This window comes from Phaenicophaeus curvirostris, chromosome 3 (genome assembly GCF_032191515.1).
Source record: "Phaenicophaeus curvirostris isolate KB17595 chromosome 3, BPBGC_Pcur_1.0, whole genome shotgun sequence".
Taxonomy (NCBI): Eukaryota; Metazoa; Chordata; class Aves; order Cuculiformes; family Cuculidae; genus Phaenicophaeus; species Phaenicophaeus curvirostris.
Window position 1 is genome coordinate 80,750,108 of NC_091394.1, and position 24,403 is coordinate 80,774,510.

The following is a 24,403-nucleotide window of genomic DNA, read 5'->3' on the forward strand; positions in this document are numbered from 1 at the left end:
CACAAAAAAAATTGATCCTTAACTCTGGTAAACAGATTTAAGTATTTTTGTTGCACTCATGTACTGCCTTTGGCTGGGATAGAGTTAATTTTCTTCATGGTAGCTTGTGTGATTCCATGTTTAGGATTTGGTTTTGATTGCATAAAAGACAAATATGCTTAGTGGCATAGGAAAGTTTATATTTTATATTTTTATTTTATCACAGAGTATCTACAAAACTTTCCCAGTGACAAAAAATTATTTTTATCTTATTTAAAGGAAATACTTCTATTTCCACAGAAACAACTCCAGCTCACACTTTTTTCATTTGATGACACCATGTAAGGAAATTACTCTTTAAGCAGCCTTTTAACCAAACCTGCTTGTTTCAAGAAATAGAGAGCAAAAGCAGTAAATGTGCAAATACCTATTACATACTGACAGACCTTATTGCTTTTCTTCTAGATGTTGGAAGATCCAAGACAAACTCCATCATGAATTCCATATGAATAATGAAGCTTGAAACAGTTTTACTATTGACTCATTTCCTTGCACTCCCCATCCTCCCTCAGCCTGTACCATCCTTCCCCACCATTTATATTACAGATAAATAATTTCTTTGGTTCAGGACTAATCCTATAGTTCAGCATTAACAGAACGATCAACACAAGGTTCTTTCAGTCTGTTACATGCCATAGAGCTTGTGATAGACTAAACCCCAAGAAATGGAATGTGAGTCAGTCAACAAACCTACAATGGAAGATCTTTGGTGGAGATGCACATTGTACAATGTATCCACGAAGCTTGGGGAACGATGCAAAGAAGCCAGCCCTGTCTCAACACAAAGAGCAGCCTTTGTCTCAGATAAACACATATCAACAGTTGAGTGGATCAACTGGTGGTGTGTTCTCCCTCGAGTTCATTAAAAGAGTGTCAGCATCTCCCTAAGTTAACCAGACCAACATCAGGAATACATACATGGTTCAGACAACAAAAGCCTTTGGAACAGAAAGCAACGGGCTGGAGCTGGCATCAACCCACATATTCCTCCCTGGCAGGTGCGGATGTCCAGCTTTGTGATGGGGAGCATATTATTTGGACTGGTAACAGTAATTACATCAGTACTGTGACAAAACCATGTACTGCAATTGCTATATTTTGCTAAGCATAACTCACACTTGTACCAAGTTTTTAATGTGTTTTGTATCACTCTGCTAAATCAGAAATCACGTGTAACTTCAATTGTTTTCAAATAAGTAAATTTGATCATTATGTCCTCTGTGCATGGAAAATGTTATAGAATCTGGTCAGAGAGTACTGGAGTTGTGACAGAGCAATACATAATAGCTGCAGTTCATAGTCTTGGGGTTTTTTTGAAGGTAACCAACCAACACTACCTTCTATATCCAATATCTTCAATATATTAGAAGTAGTACCACAGGTAGCCAGTTAAAAAAAGATTAACTTTTCATCCTGTAGCCAACTACTGCATATATAGGCTCTGAACAAGTTTAAGGAAAAAAAAATATTAAACATCACAAATTTAATACTGTAGCAGACACTGGAAAACAACTGATTTAAGTTCATTTTTATTTAAGTATGGACACTTCTACTACTCTGAACTACTTTTGTGATTGTGCATTAATTATAACAGTTGTCATATTAACTAAGGCTACAATATCTACCAAGTGTATAGATGACTAGCACTGGTTTGAAAACTTTCCCCATTGTGATGAAATAATTGGGTACCTAGATTCACAGAAATTACAAAGAGAATACTTGAAGAATCTGGAAAATTCTATCTTGCAAAAAGATGAGAGATATATATATTTAGGAAACTAATACAAGACTTCCAAATAATTAAAAACACCCCTAGGTTAAACAAATGATGTGCTAGGTTATAGACTGTAGAGTATATGAACTTTTCAAAGTTCAGGAGGACGATCACAAACCTCTTAGAGCAGAAAATGTTTAGTCTGTTCCAGACTTTCAACCCCAGCTCCCTCAGGTAGGCTAATAGAAACCCACTGATGCAGCTAGTGAAAAAAGCTTTCAAAATTCCAAGGCGCTTTTACAGGTAATACGGGTCTACAGTACAAAGAACAAGAAGAGCAATAAAGTGTGGATCAACTACCTGTTTTTCATAATGCACATACTGCATTTCATTCATCACAACTATAGTTCTACTTGGAACCATTCAGATGGTGCCTCACTTATGGCTGTTCTGACCAGCTAGCACAAGAGGAGGTACAACTGCAAAAGATGAGCAAAGACTTTCACTCAGTCTCATAAGTGGAAGGAATATGCTTCGCAGTATCTAAGCATTCAGCAGCTCTCTCAGTTCATGTCCTAGAAGGCAGGACAAAATGGTGCAGATAAGTGTTCACTGCACCTGTCAACTGCAACAAAGGAAGTGGCTTGTAACACAAGCTTCTAGCTTCAAGTCTCCAGCAGAAAAACTCCGAAGAGTACATTTCCAAATACAGAGGGATTTCACGCTCCCTTTTACATGTGTAGGAACACATGTGGAAATTAATCCAAATACTTATTGTCACCTTCCAGGTATGAAACATTTTTATTGATGCAACTGCAAATATTGTAGACAATTTATACCACCAAAAATCCCTAGAACAATGGTTGAACACGTCTTGTCACCAAGATCAATTTAGGGCTCAAAAGGACCCTCCGAGGCTTGACTAATGATACAGAGTTTGAGTAGAAAGTGAAATTAGGTTGCAATTCTTTACCAGTGAAATAAAATTCTAGAACTATGAGGTTCTGAAACAAAACAAAACAAAGTCAGTTTGATATTTGGGGAGCTCTGAATTCTCCTCCCCTCCTTCCATTCCTTGTTAGTTTGGTTTGTTGGTTTTATTTTCCAGAAACAACTAAATTTTACTTCTCAAATAAAACAATGAACATTTCTATAGGTCTACAGCAAGTGAAGTTAACAGATTAACTTCGTTTCACACACATAGTGCACAACGGATTAGGAAAACAGCATATGGAATTTATAAGTCAAACCTGAAGAACTTGTGTTACATTATTACAAAAAAAATCTTCTACTTGTGGAAAGCAGAAGAGAAATAATTAACATAAAACAGCATGGTAAAAGTCAGGCTAATGAATCCTAAAATTTTGCGATGTGGCTGGGGGGAAGCGTTGAACCAATTAAGTTTTACTTTGCTTCCAAACCTATTTTTAACATTGTGATACCTGGGGGAGCAGTTTCTGTTTACCTGGAAAAAAATCTTTAGAACTTCAAAATATTACTGAATTTATCACCAAAGTTTCATAGCTATAAAATACATTGTCACTATGAAAATCATTTAACAGTTTACCTATTATCTTTTCCACTTTGATCAACCAGAAGTGAACGGAGAAGATTATTTTCGAAGACAATATAAAAACCAGGTAGCCATATAGACACCCATGGGTTAACCTCCAGTAGCTCATACCACCAAACATTGTTTTGGAAAGGCAACTGACAACATTAAATTAGGACATTAACTCTGGCTAAACAGGCAAAGGATGTGAAAAGCGTGAGGAGTTTAAAATCATCAATGGATCCTCATTTGCATAGATCTCTGCTTCACAGCTCTACAGTAGAAACTCTGAATTCCTGGTCTGCTACAGGTTTAATCATGAGTATAGCAGTCACACATAGTGGTTTTGTTTCTCAGACAGAATAATTTATTAGTTTGGAAAGGCTTTTCTACATTGCAGAAAATAGCTGATCATATAGCTTATAATCAAGTAGCTGCAAGAGATGGGGATTACCTTCACAATTAGCTAAAGAAAAACTATTGTGAGATAGCGTTGCAAAACCCAGTGAATGGTTCTCAGAAGATAGATTCCTTAAAGGAATCTGATGCAGAGGGTAGCATTAAATGAGTCCATTCCCAGATAGGCCAGAAGTCACAGATACAGTATATGCTTAGAGAAATCAATTCCTATCAACATGAAAACTAAAAACCATATACAACACCTTTTGTCCTCTCTAATTATCCACGTGCAGCTTTCATGGTCCACAGATGAATAAAGTTTTCCTTCCATCAAAGGAGGCTGATCTTTCAGTGTAACACATATGTTATCAGGGGAAAAGCGTACTTTTATATCATCCTTAGTGATGTCTTGAGGAATGTGAACTGTTATTGTCAAATCATCTTCAGTCTGCTGCCAGTAATAGAGAGGGTCTACAATTGGAAACACGCAGAAAAACACAAACTAGATTACAAATGCTGTCCTGGATTCCACAGCATGTAATCCTGGGAGATACGGAATAGAAGTTTGTGGAAGGGTGGAAATAGAATTTTACTCTGAACTACTTATATAATATATATTGTGATTACAAAATGGAAAAACATTTTTTTAGCAATCAAGGTCATTTGTGTCCCTCATCTGGAGAGTAATTTATATTCACGTCAATACTCAAACACGCTGATAGAGTTATACAAGGGGCATAAACTATTATTCTAGGTTTACTGCACCATTAAATAAAAATTGTAACCAAACAGTAATGCTTAAGAATCTGGTTGTAGACACACCAGGTACAGCAGTACTGACAAGCCACTGAATGCTCCAATATTCCATTCAGAAATATGAACAGTTTTTTCTTACCTATTTTGCCAGAAGCTACAATGACTATTGAAAAGAAATTATTTTAGAGAACCAAGTAGTCTTCAACTGCTTCAGCTGATAGAGGTGAAATAAAACTGCCTGCCCAGACGTAATGCTTGACTTCTTCTCCTGGGTCTAGAATCTGCCTGACATCTATACCGAGTGTTAAGATTGCTGCAAGAAGTGGCCTTTTAAAAGAAATGTTTATACAAAAGCAAGGCTATGACAGCATGACTGGGTAGTGCATAGTTGGTCACAAAACACAGAGCAATCTTGTACACGTTACCTTCCTATTTAGAGGAAAAGTGAAGTATGGATAGGCCCTTTAGAAGCTCTCAAGTTGTCACAGCACAACACAGGATTTAGGTGATCTAAGCTTCATGTCAGCAACTGTGACTACAGAAGCACTCTTACACTGCAGACCATTATCACTATTTTCCTGTTTATAATAGATCAGTCAAAGGTGCTACAAATATACTTTCCAGAAACTATTAGTATATGATGGCCTTCCAAATTCTAAACTTTGACACAGATTCTATCTGGTATTGAAACTCTTAATTTAGAAGAAAAATGAATGACACCGCAAAAGTAGCTTGGACTTCCACTCTCCATCTTCAAGACAGCCTTCTCATAAGCTCTCAAAAATGTGCAGAGGAGACTATGAAAGAATAAATTAATGCCAAAATACTGATGTGCAATATAACTACCTTAATATTTCTTTAGCTATTGCTGTAAAAATTGCTATAAAAATTAAAGTTATGCTGGCACATCTCGTTTTATTATCTTACATCTATATGCCTGCAATTTTCTATAAATATATAACTAATATTATAGCCTACATTACGTTTAGCAAAAGACAAATACTCTTTTAAGAAGGTATTAGAATTCCCTCTAAACTAGGAGTTGAGATGTCAGTACTTTCTCTGCCATTAGATTTTTGCACTATGAGAAGTTTTCTAAAAGGTATTCCTGCAAACAGTAATCCATGTTACAGATTTTTGGACTTCGGCAACACTGTATACGCACATACATGCATGAAATGGGCTATGCTAAGGGTGATACTGTGCTCTTTCCTGTGTTCCTTTAATCACACCCAGTAAAAACTCAAAAAAGCTCTTAAAAATTATTAAAACTTCGAACTAGCTAATTCAGCGACAATTGCACAGACATTGTATTATGGTGTTCAGTGCACTGAAGAACTTCTTTGCAAGAATTTTTCATACAGACTATTCTTAATACAATTGTATGTAACATGTGATAGTTCGTAAGATTAATATATTCCAGAAAACTGATCTTTTTGTATTGTTTCCCAAGCAGATTTTTGTACCATTGACAAAGACTGCTAGACATTTAACCAATGTCTCATTCAGGAGCAAAAATCAAATCTGAAACAATACCATACAACTACATAAACATACATATTCTAGAGTTCAGTGATATCTAAGATGAAATAAATTTCATTAATAGGTTTTTACTTAATTTTGTTTTGATCTCAAAGAAAAGAAGTATAGATACATTTTGTTGAGTTTATTACTTTTTCTGAACTGTTTTCCCACAATCTTATACAGGATTCTCATTCTTCAAAAAGTTGAAGCTTGGTTCATTTGTTTGTTTTTTAATTTAGAAAGCCAGAACTAAATTATACATCAGAGAGCTTTCTGATGAACAACGATTTGGCGTGGTCAGTGGGTGCCATGCTGCCCTCTCTCTCACCATGAAGACTGGCTTCTTAATTTGGGTACTTCAGCCAGATACCTAACTTTAGGTGCTACCATAGCAATTCAACTGCTAACAAATACTAAGTTCTGTTTGCAAAATATTCTTTTCCTTTGGACAACAAAATTATTCAAGTGTCTCCTAGCCAAAAAAATGCTTCTCATATAGGTTTATGAACAATAAAACCTCCCACAGTGAAAACAAAAAAAGTCAATCTGCCCCTAAAAAAAAAAAATCTGGAAGGCAGATATTAAGACAAACATTTACTGATAGTTTCCAAACAGATGCTAAACTGACAAGCTGTTTTCTAAGCCAAAAGAGACAGCAGCACAATCTGCCAGATGTCTTACCTTTCTTTTCATTTGTTACTTTTACATCATTTTCTTCTGAATTGTCATCTTCATCTTGCAGAAATTTGAATGGTTTATAAGAAACAATCATTAGACCATCCCCACTTGGCTCTATTGCTGCATAGTGGGGAACTGATTTTCCTTGTAAAACTCTCCTCTTAAAGATTTCATATCTATGTTCACCTATAAAATTAAAAAACAAAAAAATCTTAGCTGTAATATTTTTCTAGAAGACAATATGAGAGTCTCATTATGCTTAAAAATGGTAAGCAATCCCACCAGTTAAATCACAGTACTGCACTTTAAAAAGAAATTTATCTTCTGTTGAATAAGTAGACCCTAAAATTAATCTGACAGTGCCCTTTTTCCTTACATCTTTGTTGATCACAGCTAGCCCAGCAATTCACAAAAACATTCATAGCTTCTGTACAAAAAAGTTTTCCAAATACATTTTGAGCTGCTGTAAAAACTTGACAAGGAATGAAACAGCTAGAGGCAACACTTCATTCATGAAAGAAAATTACTATCTTCCTCAACTTTTCTAAAACATTGCTGCTTAAAAGCAAGGTCCCAGATGTTAGTTCCTGGCACAAAAGCCCATGTGTTCCCAGGCACATGGGTACTGATGACTCAAAACACCAGTAAAGTGACAGGTTCTAGCACAATGTTTGTTCTTTTGCTATTAGAATCTAACTGCCCACACAGTCCTCAGTAATTGATCAACTTCTGAAAAAGAACATCTTGTACAAATGCATTTTTAGAAAAAAACTAATAACTTGATAAATTTTTTGCAGGTGATAAAGGAACTGTTTAGTTTAACGTTTATGCTTTGCCTCCTCATTAAACAAAATCACTTGAAATTGGCCACGTATTAGCAGAAACATTAGACAAGACCAGATTACGACCATAAAAATCCTCTATACCACTCCAGTAGTGCAAAATGTGTTCCTCTTTGATCTCAATGTTAAACTCAGAGAAACATCAGAGTCACAGGAGAATACAGATAATAATGGATAAGCCAGGTATAGTTTGGCAAACAAGTTAACTAATTGAGAAGACCTAAGCAAGAAGTGGAAAGAAGAGTAATAGCCAGAATATAATGCAATTCTGGTACTTATTGGTGTTAATTGAGGTTATCCTCCCTCTGTACTCGGCACTGGTGAGACCGCTCCTCGAATACTGTGTTCAGTTCTGGGCCCCTCACCACAAGAAGGATGTTGAGGCTCTGGAGAGAGTACAGAGAAGAGCAACAAAGCTGGTGAAAGGGCTGGAGAACAGGCCTTATGAGGAGCGGCTGAGAGAGCTGGGGTTGTTTAGCCTGGAGAAGAGGAGGCTGAGGGGTGACCTCATTGCTCTCTACAACTACCTGAAAGGACGTTGTAGAGAGGAGGGTGCTGGCCTCTTCTCCCAAGTGACAGGGGACAGGACAAGAGGGAATGGCCTCAAGCTCCGACAGGGGAGGTTTAGGCTAGACGTTAGGAAAAAATTCTTTACAGAAAGGGTCATTGGGCACTGGAACAGGCTGCCCAGGGAGGTGGTTGAGTCACCTTCCCTGGAGGTGTTTAAGGCACGGGTGGACGAGGTACTGAGGGATATGGTTTAGTGTTTGGTAGGAACGGTTGGACTCGGTGATCCGGTGGGTCTCTTCCAACCTGGTTATTCTGTGATTCTGTGATTCTGTAATTAAAGCCTCCCCTTTTTGGAAAAAGTTTGGTTGAGGCTAGGGGAGTGGTATTAATTGAAGAGATTCAACTATTTGAACTAGAAACAGAGTAAGAAGTCTATACAATCAAAAGACTCTAGGCAACAGGGTACACCTTAGAAATGTTGCTTAGATACATGAATGAAAAGAGCGTATCTTTGTTGTAATGGGCAGTTAGTCAGTCACTGAACAAGCTGGTACTTAACTGAACAAAGTTAACTGTGCACTGAAACATATCACATTTGTTTGCAAGTCTCAGCATTTGCTCACTGGTTTAAAAGCTCTAAAACCTCACAACTGGCAAATGGTCATTGTGCAACCAAACCTTTTGTGGGGCATTTTCAATCAATCATCAACACTTCTAAAATTTTTAATTAAGGCTTTATGAACTTTTTGATAGTCACTGCCATCACTGCTTCCATTCAGGTATATTTTCATACTTCCAGACTTCATTCTTTGATAATACAATAGTGGTAGGTGTGATCACTTTGTGTAGCCAACCAGACATCAGAGAGACTCTCACAGTTGTTGGTGTCAAGAGATCTAACTCTGCTCTAGGGCTTTGGGTTTTTTACAAGATTTTGGTAATTTGACAGATAGCTTGTTGTTTAACTACTTATTTTTACTACAATCTTATTTGATAAACTGCACCCACAGGCAGAGTTGCAAGAAAAGTTAAGCACAGCAATTGCCTACTGATGAAAGGAGATGTAAAGTACTGTAATTCTTCAAAACAGCTTTTATCTTCAAGACTGGTTCATACATCACTGATTTGTGGGATGTTGATTTAGAAGAAATCAAAACACTTCTCTCTTCATAATTAAAGATTGCTTTGAGTCTTCATATTTACATCTCTGCCAACTATAACTACAAAATTTTGCCTGATCCTTGAAAATCCTGGAGAACTGGCAAGATTTTTTGGAAGATGTTTAAATCCACTCTTGTGGAAAAAGTTTCATTCCATGAACATTCATCTGAAGTTACAAAAAACACACTGTAAAAAAGAAATTGTTTATGAAAACATACAGTATTACATAATACAGTATAAATTCTAGGCTGGCAGTATTACTGATTTAATTTTTCTTACAAGATATAACCAGTAATGTTCACAGTTTTCTTTCTCTTGTTGAGCTGGCCGCAAAGGCAATTTCACAGGGTCTCTCTCTCTTAGAACTATTTGCATCACCCAGGTTTCAACATCAGACAACACACATCATAGACTGGTTTTGGTTGAAAAGGACCTTGAAGATCATGTAGTTCCAATCCCCTTGCCATGGGCAGGGACACCTTCCACTAGATCAGGTTGCTGAGAGCCTCATCCAACCTGGCCTTGAACACTTCCAGGGAGGGGGCATCCACGACTTCATACTCTTATCCATGTTTTATGTGTAGGAGACTGAGGAACATTTGGATAGTAACATCCTGCTTTAGTTCAAGTAGTTAAAGGTCTTGTTTCTGTTGGTATCAAAATCACACTTTTTGGAAGATAATGATGAGACTGTATCACAGTCTTCCCCAAAACAAATTTATTTAATCCATATATCTCTAAATCAGAACTTAAATCCATATATGGTCATACTGAACAGATAATTTAGTCTTTGCCAAACTTTACTAGGATAACACATTAATTAGTAGGTATTCATACACTAAAAAAACCAAACCAAAATCAAACAAGTATTACTCACCAGTAATACACCTATAAAACACTTACCTTCTTTACTTATCTCTGCAATCGTAATCCATTCCAAGGTAATATGAAATCCACTTCCTTTTGTATCCAATTCATCTTTTTCTACCCTAAGCAGCAACACAGCTACTGTATGTGTATCACATTTTAAAAATGAAACACTGTGTGCTATAATAAAGGGACTTCCTAGTTCTTCATTAAACACAATCTAGAATACAAAACCAGACAGTTAAAACTGGAATTCTTGCATTTTCTCAGAAAGCAGTGAAAGGCTTCAGCAAATATCAAATCACCCAAAGTTCGCTTCCCACAAACCTCTCTGCCAATATGAATCCACAAATGTCATAGATTCCTGGTTACTCACTCCTTGGCTATTAAGCCGCTGTTCTGAAATGCTATTAGTTATTATTGTTTATATTATAAAATCATTGTAAGGGCCCGTTACACAAGGCACGAAGAACCATAAAACTGCCTGTGTTATGGCTGTTTACTGCTACAATAAGCAGAGGTACAACAACAGGTGTACTGAACAGGATTCATTAACACAGGACACCAGCTGGGGAAGAGTCTCACACTTGAGAAGGAAATGTAGGCATTTCACCACCCTGAACAACTTTGCAGACCTTGACATGTGCAAACAACCAGGTAAACTCCGGTGTACTGCTGCCAGTGTTTAATCATCAGCCATTACTGAGGGGAGGGAAAGGTCTCATTATTTGGCTAGTATCTATAAAAATAAAAATTCTTCTTCTCTATTAAAGCTTTATGAAGTGGAGGAAGAAACAAAACCCTAAAACTAAATGAAAGAGTATAATGTTCATGTTTAGGAGAAGCAAGGGTTACAAGGTTTTCAATGCATACCTTTTGGAAAAGTCCATCCATATTTGGATGAAACTTGGTAGGCAGAGTACATAAATATTACTGTCATACTGAAAGGCTAATAAGCACCACTGTAAACATGAAATAATTTCATGCAGAAGGACTACACATCTTGTAGCTTGAGCTTTAGCAGCTGGCACCTATAGCTGGAAGTTTTATTATAGAAACTATATATTTCAGCTTTTGTCAAAAAAGTATTCATTCAGCAAAAAAACGCAAGAAGATAAAAACAAAATGAATCTGAACAGCAAAGAAATAAAACATTCCTTATTTACTAGAACGTTAACATATGAAAACAAAAGAAAAAAATGAAAAGGAATTCAAGTTGCAGTGGCTGAATAAGTACCCTCAATCCAACTGTTGCTACTGAAGCCTGATAAGGTTTGAGGAGTTACGAGGTTGGAACGCTAATATCACTGCTAATCACTGGGTGCTCCAAACACTCAAAAAGTGAATTTAAATTATGTGTACCATTTGAAGAACAGGACGAACACTTTCCTAGTTACTGAACTTTCAAAATATATATAGGAAGTTGCTGATCAACCACACTGCAATCTTCCACTTCAGGACATCTACTTGAGTTCCTGCCAATACTAAAAATTCCTTATTTGTTTAGGAAGCTGCTCACTAATAAAAAAAAGAGATACAAAAAATGCTCCATATCAAGACTCTTTAAAAGAATTAATTATGTAAACAATTTAATCATGAGAAACCTTAATCCATACTACAGCTACAACCAACAATTTCAAGTAAAAATATTAGCTCTGGAAAATTAATGATGCCTAAGCGCACAGTATAAAGATTTCCCTACCACAGAGATAGAAATATTGGACACAACAATATTGCTTACATTATACCCACTCTGCAGGTAACCCCCAGGGTGACTTATCAAAGTTTTTTAATTAGCAGTTTTGTTTAAGTTTTATTCTAGTCTGTGTGGATGTATTAAGATGGGAAAAAATAAATTGGGAATATTTCAAGCACAAATATACGAGCACAGACAAACATCACGTAAAACATAAACCTTCTAACTTAAAAAATGAAAGTAGCTCTTTCACTTGGTTGACAATAATTTCAGACTTTAAAAAAAAAAAAAGCATTATTCCACAGACCAGTTGAAATAGCAAACAATAAAAGATGGGGGACAAAAAGTGCCCTATACACACACATATGAATAGGGAAGGGAAAGAGGAAACGGTTTTCAGAAGTTCAGCTAAAGAAGCACTTAGCCAGCTACATAGAAACATTCACTTTTACTTAGACAGACTTTTCTTTAGTCAAAAGGCTGTTCCCTTTCAAACACTTGAATTTTTGGTATTTTGTGCATAAAGAAGCCACTAATTTAGTCATTAGTATAGTAATCAATTTTTTTTATACTTGAACACAATCCTGTATCAGTGACACAGAGTTATGTGTCACAGCTTAATTCTTCACATTACATATGCGCAACTCTCAGAAGAAATGCAAGAATAAGAATTTTTTTATAGATGTACAATTCTTAAACTTAACTGCAAGACTTACCTCCCACTTTTCAGATGCACTGTTTCCACGCTTGCCTGATTTAATTAAATACAGTCTTCCTGTACCATCAGAAAGAGTAACCCACGAGGAAGATGAGAAGTGTATTGAGGCACAAAGGCGATTATCGTAAGCCGTCAAGTCTGTAGGTAGCCTGAAAACTTCTCTTGGTTTTTGTAGAGCAGTGTCCTAGAAGCAAACCATCACACACTAAAACTTTATGAAGTATTTATCAATTTCAGGATTACGGATAAATGAAGAATAATAAATCTCGAGAGTAACTCACCGGTTTCTTTGTGCAGTTCAGCATATTTGGAAAAAAATGGGTAGCAAGCATCGTTCCGACATATGTGGAAAAGGTGATGGAATTTCATCACTAAGTTGGTTTCTATTTACTGAAAACACGAGTATTCTATAATTGATAATGCTCAATTTTTTTGCCTTCCATTTTACTGCACTAATTACATTTTGCATTAAAAAAAGGCTTTTCACTTTTTTCCCCCGGCATTCCAATATAACTAATCAGTTATCTCAACTAATTCTAGTCTCAGTAAATACACGGAGACCTTAAAAGCAATGAAAACCACAGAATTATACTCAAACTAGTTCATAAAGACTCACTTTGAAATTAAAAATAATTTTAGCTTATTCTCTTACACAACTGGCATGTTCCAAGACGATATATAATTTCTCAGCTTCCCTAGAGCAGTTATTTTGTTCAGTAAGTTGGAGAAGTAACAATTGTGATTAGCTAGCAAAGAAAACCTGTATTTATTTGTATCATGTTTGCAAATACTTTTTCCATGACACTCTGATTATACCATGCATCAGGAAAATTTTATTTAGCATACTCTATCAGTGGCATGCTGCAATCTTATTTTTGGGGTTCTTTTAAGCCAAATTACAAACACAGATAATTCTCAAGCACGAATAAACAGACACTGTAGTCGAAGTGCACAGATGACGATTCTCCAGTGAAGAATAAACATAAGGATTTTTAAAAAACAATACCTAGCATTAAATTTTACAAAAAAATAAACTCCTTTCACCCCTAGTATTTCTTGCTGTATAAACTTTACATACATCAGCCTGACTGATTAATATTGCAAAATGAATGTTAGATTAACAATGTAATCTATACTTGTGGTAACTGCTCCCAGAACTCCTGCTTTAGTTCTTCATTTCCTGCTAATTCTAATAGAATAAACTGCTTTTGTGTAGTAAATTGGATTTTTAATTTTCATCATTAAGTGCAAAGGCATATCTTCCAAGATATCTTTTAGGGATTATTCTCTATCTTGTGCCTTCACTCTTACAAACAGCTGAAATGTGTAACTCCCTGTTCACTATTTGGCTTGCAGAATAGCAGCAACACTGCTGCCAGCTCAGGACTATGATTTACCTCCCTTTTGTGAGTTGGCAATCTCTGAATATCCAAGGCTTGTTAGAAAAAAAAAATTACTACATCTTTATGATTTGAAAAGAACTTGGCATCACAGCTTAGAAACGGTCAGGACATCCTTTAGCAGCAATACAGCCCAATCAGCTAATTACTAAGCAAATCAGGCTGCAGCATTAAGAGCCCACAGTATTCCTACAGAAAAACATAAGAAAATACAACAGGTTTCACAGATATTTTGGAGTCTGATGTTCCCACATATATTTGAAGAAGTAAACAATCATGTCCAGAAAAAAAGGTGCCTGACTAGCCTTTACAGATCAACATTTCCTTTTTTAAACCAAATCTATCTTCTTAATCCAGTAACAAATAGATAATGTTGAGAACATAACTAATGGTCACAGACTCAACCACACTATTGTCAGTTTTATTTTACTGTGCTCATTTCCTGTAAGTTGATCTACAATTATTTTAGAAGCCCCACAAATCAGAAAATTCTACTTAACAATAACAAAATCCTTCCCTTGTTAATAACAATCAGTATTATTGTCACTAAAATGAAAAGATATTTACATAGAAATACATTTTTTAAATTAGAAGACCAGAATTTGAAAAACACTACAGGAACAGTTTTGGAGATATTTACAAGTATGTAAAAGAATGCAAAGACAGAAGCATATTTTTGTGTTGAAACATGGGAGAGTGGCAGAACAAGTATTTATCTATTCTGTGCCACGCAAAACGTACTTACTCTCTTACTACAAAGTGCACTTCTCTTACTACAGCTTAAAAGTGTCTCACTACAGGCCCTGGAATTTCAGACACAAATCACTATAATATCTTCTAAGCATCTCCAGTCCCCTTTATCTTCACTCAGTAATGGAGAGCTTGGTGAGGGTAATCATATACATATCTACTTCTAGTAAAAGAAACACACCCACTCTGGTCTATGAAATATGTCAGTCAAAAATACACACAGAAAGCACCATTTCTGAGTTCTTTGCACTTGTGCGTGTGTTTGCAATACATAAAGAGCACATTTGTGCATGCAATGCACACCATGGTCTCATTTGCTGACAATCCTCTGTTTGAGCGGATTTTGAATCTTTCATATTCTCCAGACATTATTAAAATCAGATGTGTATTTAAAACAAGTTTGAAGTTAAGCAAGATAAATTGGATTAGGGTAAGTATAATTTTAATAAGCAACAGAAAAAAGGACCAGCCGAGAAACAGATAGCCTGCTTGCCTTTTGGGCCTACTTGAATCTGCACCAGAGATTACTGTGTACTACAGAAGGGCACAAGAGCTATTATGAAATCTGCAATGGAAGATTTAAATTTGATTTTTAATTATTGAAAGCATTCAGGGTCATTTTGTAGATTCAGTTGCATCACTATGCTTCTTGTACTATTCCACTAATTTATGGCACCTTTAGGAGGGGAGAATGAAAGAACTAAAAAGCAAAACAAAAAAAAACTAAACCACCCCCTAACCTCAACAAAACAAACGAAAATCCCGTAAGCGCTAGATACAAAGAGTTTTGACTTCCTCTCCTTTTACTTAATTTTAAGGTTTCACTGAAAGGCAGTATTTCTACAATGTGTGTTCCATTGTAATTAGCAAGCTGCATGACTACCATGCCTATGGGAAAAAAAAATCCCATGTAGCTTATTACAGAAAGAAGAAACATCAGCAGTTAACAGTAATTTAGAGGGCTATACTATGTAATATTACAGAACACTCCATTTTTTTCATCCTTCAAAGTGAATCTTAACAATTAGCTTCAAATAGTTTTGGATGTAATTTACAAAATAAAATATTATCAACTATCAACCACTTAATCTCCTAAGGCTCATATCAGATTTATTAGCACTGAGAAGGAATGTCAGGACTCAATACATCTCCTGAAAAATAATCTTCATTACATATTACAAAGCCTCCCTCTCAGAAGGCAAGAAAGGAGATGGTCTTATTCATAACTTCTTCCATTCACTAACTTTAGGCATTTACTGGAAAATACTCCAATCCCAGTCTGACAATAAAAAGGATGGACTTACTTGAAGCAGAAAAAAAGTCCTCAGAACTTCTGCAATCCGATCTGTTTTTTTGACTTACTATTTCTCTGTTCACCAGCTGCTTAACAGGGGTTAATAGTATCTTTCTAATTCAGAAATATGATGGGATGCTGAGATACTAAAGTCATGTTTTATACTAGTAAGAACTGGAAAAAAGAGCTATGGTTATTTTAACGAAAGTCAGATTTACTCACTGTAATTAGGTTTAAATGACAGCAACTAAAAAAATGTATGCAGCTTCTCATTGGAACCAGTTCATCCCCCTTCACTTCTCCACGAAGAGTCTTCCTTTGTTTAACTATTTTTCACTCCTAAGTCTCTCTCTTATCTCTTCCACTGGTCTTTAATTCTAACTCTGACCGCTTCTACGCTCAGTGACAGTGTACTCTGCTTCCTTTTGGCCTCTATCATTCTGTTTGTCTATTCCATATTTCACCTTTCACTATTACAACAACCTCATTCCTTTCAGCAGTTTGTTTGCCTCCCCTGTCTTTGACAACGATCCTGATTCTGAGCATTTAAGCAGCCCAGGTTTGAGACTTGTATAGAAATTCTGAGTAGATAGTTCCTCCACAGGCAAAGCCAGGCAGACCGAGCCTGGGTGCATAGTAGTTGCTCAGGATAAGAAGCCAGCATGCAGGTACAAGAGGTAAAATGTAAAATGCAAGCTTAAAAAAATCCCCTCTGTTACTGAGTACCCAGACTCCACAGAGTCAAGACACACTATAAGTAAGCATGTCTTACCTTACATAGTTAAGTAGTGAAATTTTATTTATGTTCTCTGGCATGACTGTAAGATTTAAATTTTTTAAGTTGTGTTAAGAAATTATGTTATTCTAAAGCCACAGTTTGTCTTACTGCATACACAAGTGACATTTCATAAGGGATTTAAAATAAGAATGAATTTTCCAAGGAAAAGACAGGGAATGAAAAAAACATAACAAAAGAGAAAGGAAAATAATAAAAGCTTTAAGTTATACAGCAATTTCCATGAAGTAGCCATGATACTTACAAAACTTTGTTCCCATGAAAAAAATCAAAATATCTAAGCATTGGACACGTCTCTCTAACTGAGCAAAAATGTCCACATTCAGCATTCTGAATAACAAAGAGCCACTATTTAGAACCTTGATACGGAAGTCTAAAAGATTTTGCTGTTCTTCACTTCACCCACTTCCTTAATCTGACTCATTTCAAGGAGAATTCTCATTGTTTCTGGTGCAACTAACAGTTGTTCTGAATTTAAGTTAACTGAAAGTTATGGAAACAGCATTCCACATATAATCCTTACTGCAATTCAGAGGAAAATATAAATGCTATCAAGGATTTCAATTAGGTGTGACAAGAGTTACAGTTGCCATAAATTCTCAATTCCATTATTTGTATGTAAAGAAAAAATTGTCTTGGCCAAAACAGCATAAGGCCAAGAAATCAAGTCTAAACATTTAACTGCTGGAGAAGAAAACACTGAATTATTTTCCAGCTATATCCCAGTACTACAAACATCAAGCAATTAAAAAAGTCAAGTCAGATGGAAGAAAAATCCACAACCCCAAAAATCCCAACTCAGTAACCCTGTCACTACACTGCCCATTAGGTCTTTAAAGCACAGTATCAATGCCGGCTTAGTGAATGAAAAAAAAAAAATATCGATAACTGCAATAGGCCTCTGTTAAAGCTTTTATACAGTATTCCCATCTAAGTTAGGTTAACAATTTCTTAATCTGGTATAAAAATCCCCACTTGAATACACATTTATCAACTTAGAAAAACCGTGCACATTGAACATCTCCTTTCTTCTATTATGTTTGATTTTGAGCAAGTGGCAAGATATTACCTATATTTTTTTCCTCCACAGATGACATCTTTTAAAATACTTCAATTGCAAGGATAATTTGTGATTTATGGATAATTAACACACCGCTGTACTAGAAATAAAGTTGCAACAAAACCAGGAAGCAGAACTAGAAATAATTAAGTGTTAAAAAAAACCCCACAACTATGTTTTCTTTCACTTTGGATTTAGGATAGGCATGTTAACTTGCTTCATCTTCTGTTTTAAAGATAACTGACGTTAATTTTAATTGTGGCCGTTGCTAACTTCTAAGCTATACCTGGCTGAAAACAATATTGTTTGTAATACACATTTGACTAATACAGGGCCAGGCACACTTGTAATGAGACACCTTGTTGATGTTTCTGAATAGACATTTCCTTTTATACATATGCAAACATATTTCCTTTGCCAAACAGCACTGTACTGCGTATTAGGACACAAGATGGCAGGTTTTTATTTCACAGTACTGTAGAACTAAAGCTTGTAACAAGATATTAACAAAGATTCTAATGGACCCACAAGTCCTAGGGAAAAAATATTTATTATTTCAACATAGTGCATATACAAAATGCGAATTTCTACCTGCTGTAAAATCCTTTATCTAGTTTATCGGCTAAGAAAGAAACTTATACACTTCAATGCCCTTGTAATAAAGGAGCATATTCAGTGTCTGTGCTGTACTGGCAGTGGGGAATAGGAGTGGTGGCCTCTGTGGGGAGAGGTCAGGGCTGCCCTGTGCTGCACACAACCACTTCCAAGTAGCTCCAGTGGACTCACCACAGGGCGTCACTGAGCCTGACAGCCAAGACAATGGTGCAGAGCACAGGTTCACCTGCAGCTTGGAGAAGACCATGGTGAAGCAAATTATTCCCCTGCAGGCCACAAAGGACCACAATGCAGCAGATATCCACAATGCAGCCCGATGAAAGCCCACAATGGAGCAAGCTCCTGGGAGAAGCTTTGTGCAGCTTTATTTCCCATCATTCTACTCTATCTTTAAATTCCCCTGATCAAGTTTGTTTTGCCTGTGATGGTAACTGGTAAACAATCTTCCTGTTTTTATCCACAAGCTTTTCTGTCTTATTTTCTCCCCATCCTGTTGAAGAGGAGGAGTAAGAGTGTCTAAGTGGGTGTCTAGCAGTCAGTCAAGGTTAACCAACCACAAGGAAAAAGCACAAAAAATCAGATTGTAACAAACCACTGTTCACAGAAGGCTTGCCTTGACAAGCTTCTTTCCTTTAGATGCTCCTACTGGGAATCCAGATCTCAAAAGATTTGGAAGAAGTCCCAGAAAATTATTCTGTCTCAGCAAGAGTCTGCCAAAGGCTCCAACTGCCTATATCTTCTATGAAAAGTAAAGGAACAGCTCTAATTCTCAGCTTTCCATCCTCTGGAAAGCTGTACTTCCTGGAAAACTTAGAACTACCATTTCATGATTCTTCCCACCTTAGCCTTTGCCTAGTAATTTCCACTCCCAGAACCTTGTGCAGCAAAAGCCACACTCTCTTAAAAAAAAAACCAAAACAACCAAATTAATTAATCACTCATGGCTCTGGGTTTTCTTTTGTCCCATGGGGTTACAAGTCAAATTCCTTGGAAGCATGACAATGCATATTTTTCTTTCCAAACCTGAAATCTACATGTAGTCAGTTATAGCAATTAAATAAGTTTAGGTCAGTACTCTGTGGCCTGCAGAGCAGTGTTCTGTGGAGTCTAGAGAAACCAGTATGAAGAAACTCCATAAACTGTAAACATCTCAGCAGCACACAGTAATCACTCCAAATAATTTGATAAACAAAAGGTTAAAGACTTTCTTCTCCACTCAACTCACTTAAAGATTCCTTTTACTTAACACTCTTACAGTATAATTATATCAACCAGCTTGATTCCAAAAGTCAGATTACACTAAATGGAAGAAGCTGTCACATGAGAACACATGAATGAAACAGGAACAGCTACAGAAAGAAGAAAAGTATTAGTATGTTCCACAGTTCTACATAAAAATCAAACAGCAGCCCTAAGTAATTCCTGCCAGAACAAATCTTATTATGAGAACGGAGTATCTGCATGTTTGTATCTTTTTCAACATAAAACATTAAACAACCAATCTATAATGAATGAAGCATCACTATTTAAAATAGCTAACAACTACATAAAATTACATACATACTTCTTTCTTCCTTCCACAAAGATGAACATTTAAGAAGCTACACTTAATGAGTCAAAAGAATTGAGTTAAAGTCATAAAAACAAAAAAATCCTGCTTTGGGGTTAAAAACCATAAGCATATTGATTGCTCAACAGGGTACAGGCCAAAATCATCAGAGAGATAATCTTACTCTAAATTATACATTCAAAGCTAAAACGACACTGTAATAGCTGCAAAATCAAGTCCATAATGACCAAGCACTACAAGTGCACATACCAGAAATAGTGTCCATAAAGCCATGTCCTTTCCCCTCCAGAAAGATGAATGGCTTTGCAATGGAAACTAGTGCAGTCACGCAATAAAATGTCTCAAAAGAAATACAAAGTTTGACTACTTAAGAACATGAGTGTAAAAGCAGAGAATTGTCATGTTTTTCAGATTTGGTCTAGCTTGCTTACACTGTATTTTGAGTTTGTGCAACAACACCAGCATCTTCTTGCCTCCAATGAGTGATGCCCAGCTTAACCTATTAGCATATAGAGGCTTTAATTTCTAATTCTAATGCAAACAGCTTCTTTCTCTCCTGATATCTACAATGACTGGATTTTCAAATTAGCAAATAAATAAACATTAAGTAGAGAAGAAACAGCTAGCAATAAAAAAAGAGGTGTTTACTTCTTTCTCCAGCTTGTCACCATATGTCCATCTTCACCAAAACGAAAGCCGATGCAGTGCTATTTCAATATTAATGCAATACTATTAAAGAAAAGACGTCAGAAACCTCACTTAGAATCCTTTCATCCTTCCTGCTGAACTGCGTTTTTGTTAACTTACCTGTCTATGTGTCAATAGCTCCCTCCAGTTTTTGTATGTGAATCCTCCTTGCCATATTTCCTTTCTTATCTACTTCCTACCTTTTCAAATTCAGTACGTTTTTAGAAAACATGTATTCTTACCAGAGTCACTGCCAGATTCATAACCCTTCCAAACTGATCAACATAGTAGACACTATCCTGGTACCAGGAATCAAGGTGAAGATAATTATACATGCCAAAAGCACGCATGTGGTCAAGGGTATATTGATCATCACGAAGTTGCACTTCTGCTACAGCTGGGGGAAAAAAAGAAAAAAAAAAAGACCATTTTAGCAATTATTTATTTCTAGTTTAGTAATTTAAAGTTTAAACAAACAATTTAAAATAATTCTTCCATCTTTAGTCCTAGATCTGATTTATTTGAAGAAAAAAAATACAATTGTTATAAATAGTTTAAAATTTCACCATAAACTTGAAAGCAGGTCATCCCCACTGAAGGCCACTGCAGTATCACCACGTCCAACCATTCCAATCAAACACTAAACCATGTCCCTGCACACCTCATCCACCCGTGCCTTAAACACCTCCAGAGAAGGCGAATCAACCACCTCCCTGGGTAGCCTGTTCCAGTGCCTAATGACACTTTCCGTGAAAAGTTTCTTCCTAATGCCCAGACTAAATCTCCCCTGGCGGAGCTTGAGGCCATTCCCTCTTGTCCTGTCCCCTGTCACTTAGGAGAAGAGGCCAGCAACCTCCTCTCTACAACCTCCTTTCAAGTAGTTGTAGAGAGCAATGAGGTCTCCTCTCAGCCTCCTCTTCTCCAGGCTAAACAACCCCAGCTCTCTCAGCCGCTCCTCATAAGGCCTGTTCTCCAGCCCCTTCACCAGCTTTGTTGCTCTTCTCTGGACTCGCTCCAGAGCCTCAACATCCTTCTTGTGGTGAGGGGCCCAGAACTGAACACAGTATTCGAGGAGCGGTCTCACCAGTGCCGAGTACAGAGGGAGAATAACCTCCCTGGACCTGCTGGTCACACCGTTTCTGATACAAGCCAAGATGCCATTGGCCTTCTTGGCCACCTGGGCACATGGCTGGCTCATGTTCAGTTGGCTGTCAACCAACACCCCCAGGTCCCTCTCCTCCAGGCAGCTTTCCAAACAGACTTCTCCTAGTCTGTAGCTCTGCACAGGGTTGTTGTGCCCCAAGTGCAGGACCCGGCATTTGGCCTTGTTAAACCTCATGCCGCTGGACTCAGCCCCTTGGTCCAGCCTGTTCAGATCCCTTTGCAGAGCCTCCCTACCCTCCAGCAGATCAACACTTCCACCCAGCTTAGTGTCATCTGCAAACTTGCTAAGGGTGCACTCAATGCCTTCATCCAGGTCATTGATAAAGACATTGAACAGGGCTGGACCCAGCACTGAGCCCTGGGGAACCCCACTTGTCACTGGCCTCCAGCTGGATTTCACACCATTTCCCACCACTCTCTGGGCCCGGCCATCCAACCAGTTTTCCACCCAGGAGAGTGTGCACCTCTCCAGGCCAGAGGCTGACAGTTTCCAAAGCAGAATGCTGTGAGAAACTGTGTCAAACGCTTTACTGAAGTCCAGGAAGACCACATCCACAGCCTTTCCCTCATCCAGCAGCCGAGTCACTTTGTCATAGAAGGTGATCAGGTTAGTTTGGCAAGACCTGCCTTTTGTGAACCCATGTTGACTCGGCTTGATCACCCGGTTCTCTTGCATGTGCTTCATGATAGCACTCAAGATCACCTGCTCCATGACATTCCCTGGCACTGAGGTCAGACTGACAGGCCTGTAGTTTTCTGGGTCCTTCCTGTGACCCTTCTTGTAGATGGGCACAACATCAGCCAGCCTCCAGTCCAGTGGAACTTCCATTTATAGGGGCCTATACTATCTCTGCCCAACATGTGTTCAGACCCAATTTGTCAATAGCCCTCACAAGATGAAACAGACGTGCAATATATAAGTAAAACCTAGGTTTAAGTCTGCCTGAGAAAAGTATGAATCATTCCTAAGACATACATAGTATTACAGTATGGGAAAAAAATTCTGCTTCACAGTAACTCCAAGAGAACAGCCACAGGAGATATCCCATCTAACTATGTGGATTTTATAGTCTTAAATTCTGAAGTAAGATATCAATACATGGACATTACAAAAAAAAAAAAGCAAAAAAACAAAAACAAAACCAAAAAAACCTATGTTCCTAGCACTCCCACTGAGATTGAAATCTTGAGAAATGTCCAAGACACCATCAAAATATCACACCAAGCTTTTTCTAACTGAAAGAGGTTGCAAAGAATAGCTGTTTGTTAAAACAGTACCTTCTTCAATGCAATAAGCATACTACTTCAAGTCATCCGCTTCGTTAAGATTTTTCTACATAGAAAACATCTCCTCAGCTACCACTTATCACAGCTGCAGTTATCTTTCTAAGACTTGACAAGCGTTTATTAAACTAGCTACAGCTCTTTCTATTCCCTATCTATACAGAGATCAAGCAGCTGTAGTCCCAATATCTCAAAATACAAGCTTTGGCAAAGACGTTATCAGAGGTTTAATCCATTCTTCTGCAAATACTTTCAGACTAGAATTCTAAGTTCACTCTCCAGTAGTCATACCAGGATTCTTGGCTTCCCTCCAGGAGGTTTATTTCAAACATCACACAAGAAGCAAAATCATTTAGAAAGTCACAAGTAAACTCTGTCAGCCCATGATGATTAGCTTTCAAACCCAGAGTATGAGGAAAGCACCTCAGGGTTAATTATTCTCATAGTAACAGTTATGTTATTTTAGTTCTTGCTTTTTCAGCTTCCACTTTCTTCTTTTCTGCTCCAAAACAGAGAAAAGCTATTTCTAATATTTCACTTCCATCTACCTCCGTGACAGGGACCATCCAAAACTCTATGCAGCAGTTCCCTCAGATTTCTTGTACTCTTCTTTGGCATCTACTTAAAACCTACTGAAGAAGCAGTACCTTATTCTAGTCTGTCAGAACACCAGTTCCTGCAAACAGTAGTTCATTTGGCAGTGCAGTAAGTACCACTACATAGCCATCACAATACCAAAATCAGATGAGTCACGAGATGGCTAAGAACTGACCCCATCAGTGATGCTGGCTATTAACACAAAAGTGCCTATAGGAAACTGTGCAAGATTATGCTGCTGGATTAATAATAAAATCCAGTCATACTACACAAAATGCTTGCAAAATTACAGCATAATTAGCAATTATTCTCCTAATCACTGTTGATATTTGCAAACCAACAGCATTAATTCTACTCAGCTCAATTTGTTATTCATATTCAGCACATAAGAGGGCCTTCAGCACCTTTACAGTTAACAAACTACTGTCCCCCAAGTCATGGCCCTTCAAAACAAACTAGAAAATCAATAAAGGAAAATACACCTGTCATAACAGTGAAAGACTGCTACTCATTCCAATTTCTAGTTTAACTAATTAGAATACTTTACAGTAAATTACTCTGTAAAAGATATTAGAAGGATTTATTGTGAAAACGTGTCTTAAAGCTGTTTGTACAATCAAACTTTATCATAGAGATATTTTTTCCAGCACGACAAGATGATGTGAATATCCTGTAAACAATTAAAGACAAAACCAAATATAATCCAGGATTATTATTTGCTGTAAAACCC

The 24,403-nt window shown here is 37.0% G+C and overlaps 1 protein-coding gene across 3 annotated transcripts in view; it reads right to left on the bottom strand.

Annotated features, from left to right (window-relative positions):
* NUDCD1 (NudC domain containing 1) overlaps window positions 1–24,403 on the bottom strand; it is a 46,120-nt gene that overhangs the window by 13,955 nt on the left and 7,762 nt on the right. For all 3 annotated transcript variants that reach the window (XM_069854544.1, XM_069854545.1, XM_069854546.1), the window contains 5 exons: window positions 20,871–21,025; window positions 12,455–12,640; window positions 10,079–10,262; window positions 6,666–6,848; window positions 3,968–4,175 (listed from right to left, as the gene is read on the bottom strand). In XM_069854544.1, coding sequence (XP_069710645.1) covers window positions 3,968–4,175; window positions 6,666–6,848; window positions 10,079–10,262; window positions 12,455–12,640; window positions 20,871–21,025 — 916 coding nt within the window. The remainder of the gene's footprint in view (window positions 1–3,967; window positions 4,176–6,665; window positions 6,849–10,078; window positions 10,263–12,454; window positions 12,641–20,870; window positions 21,026–24,403) is intronic.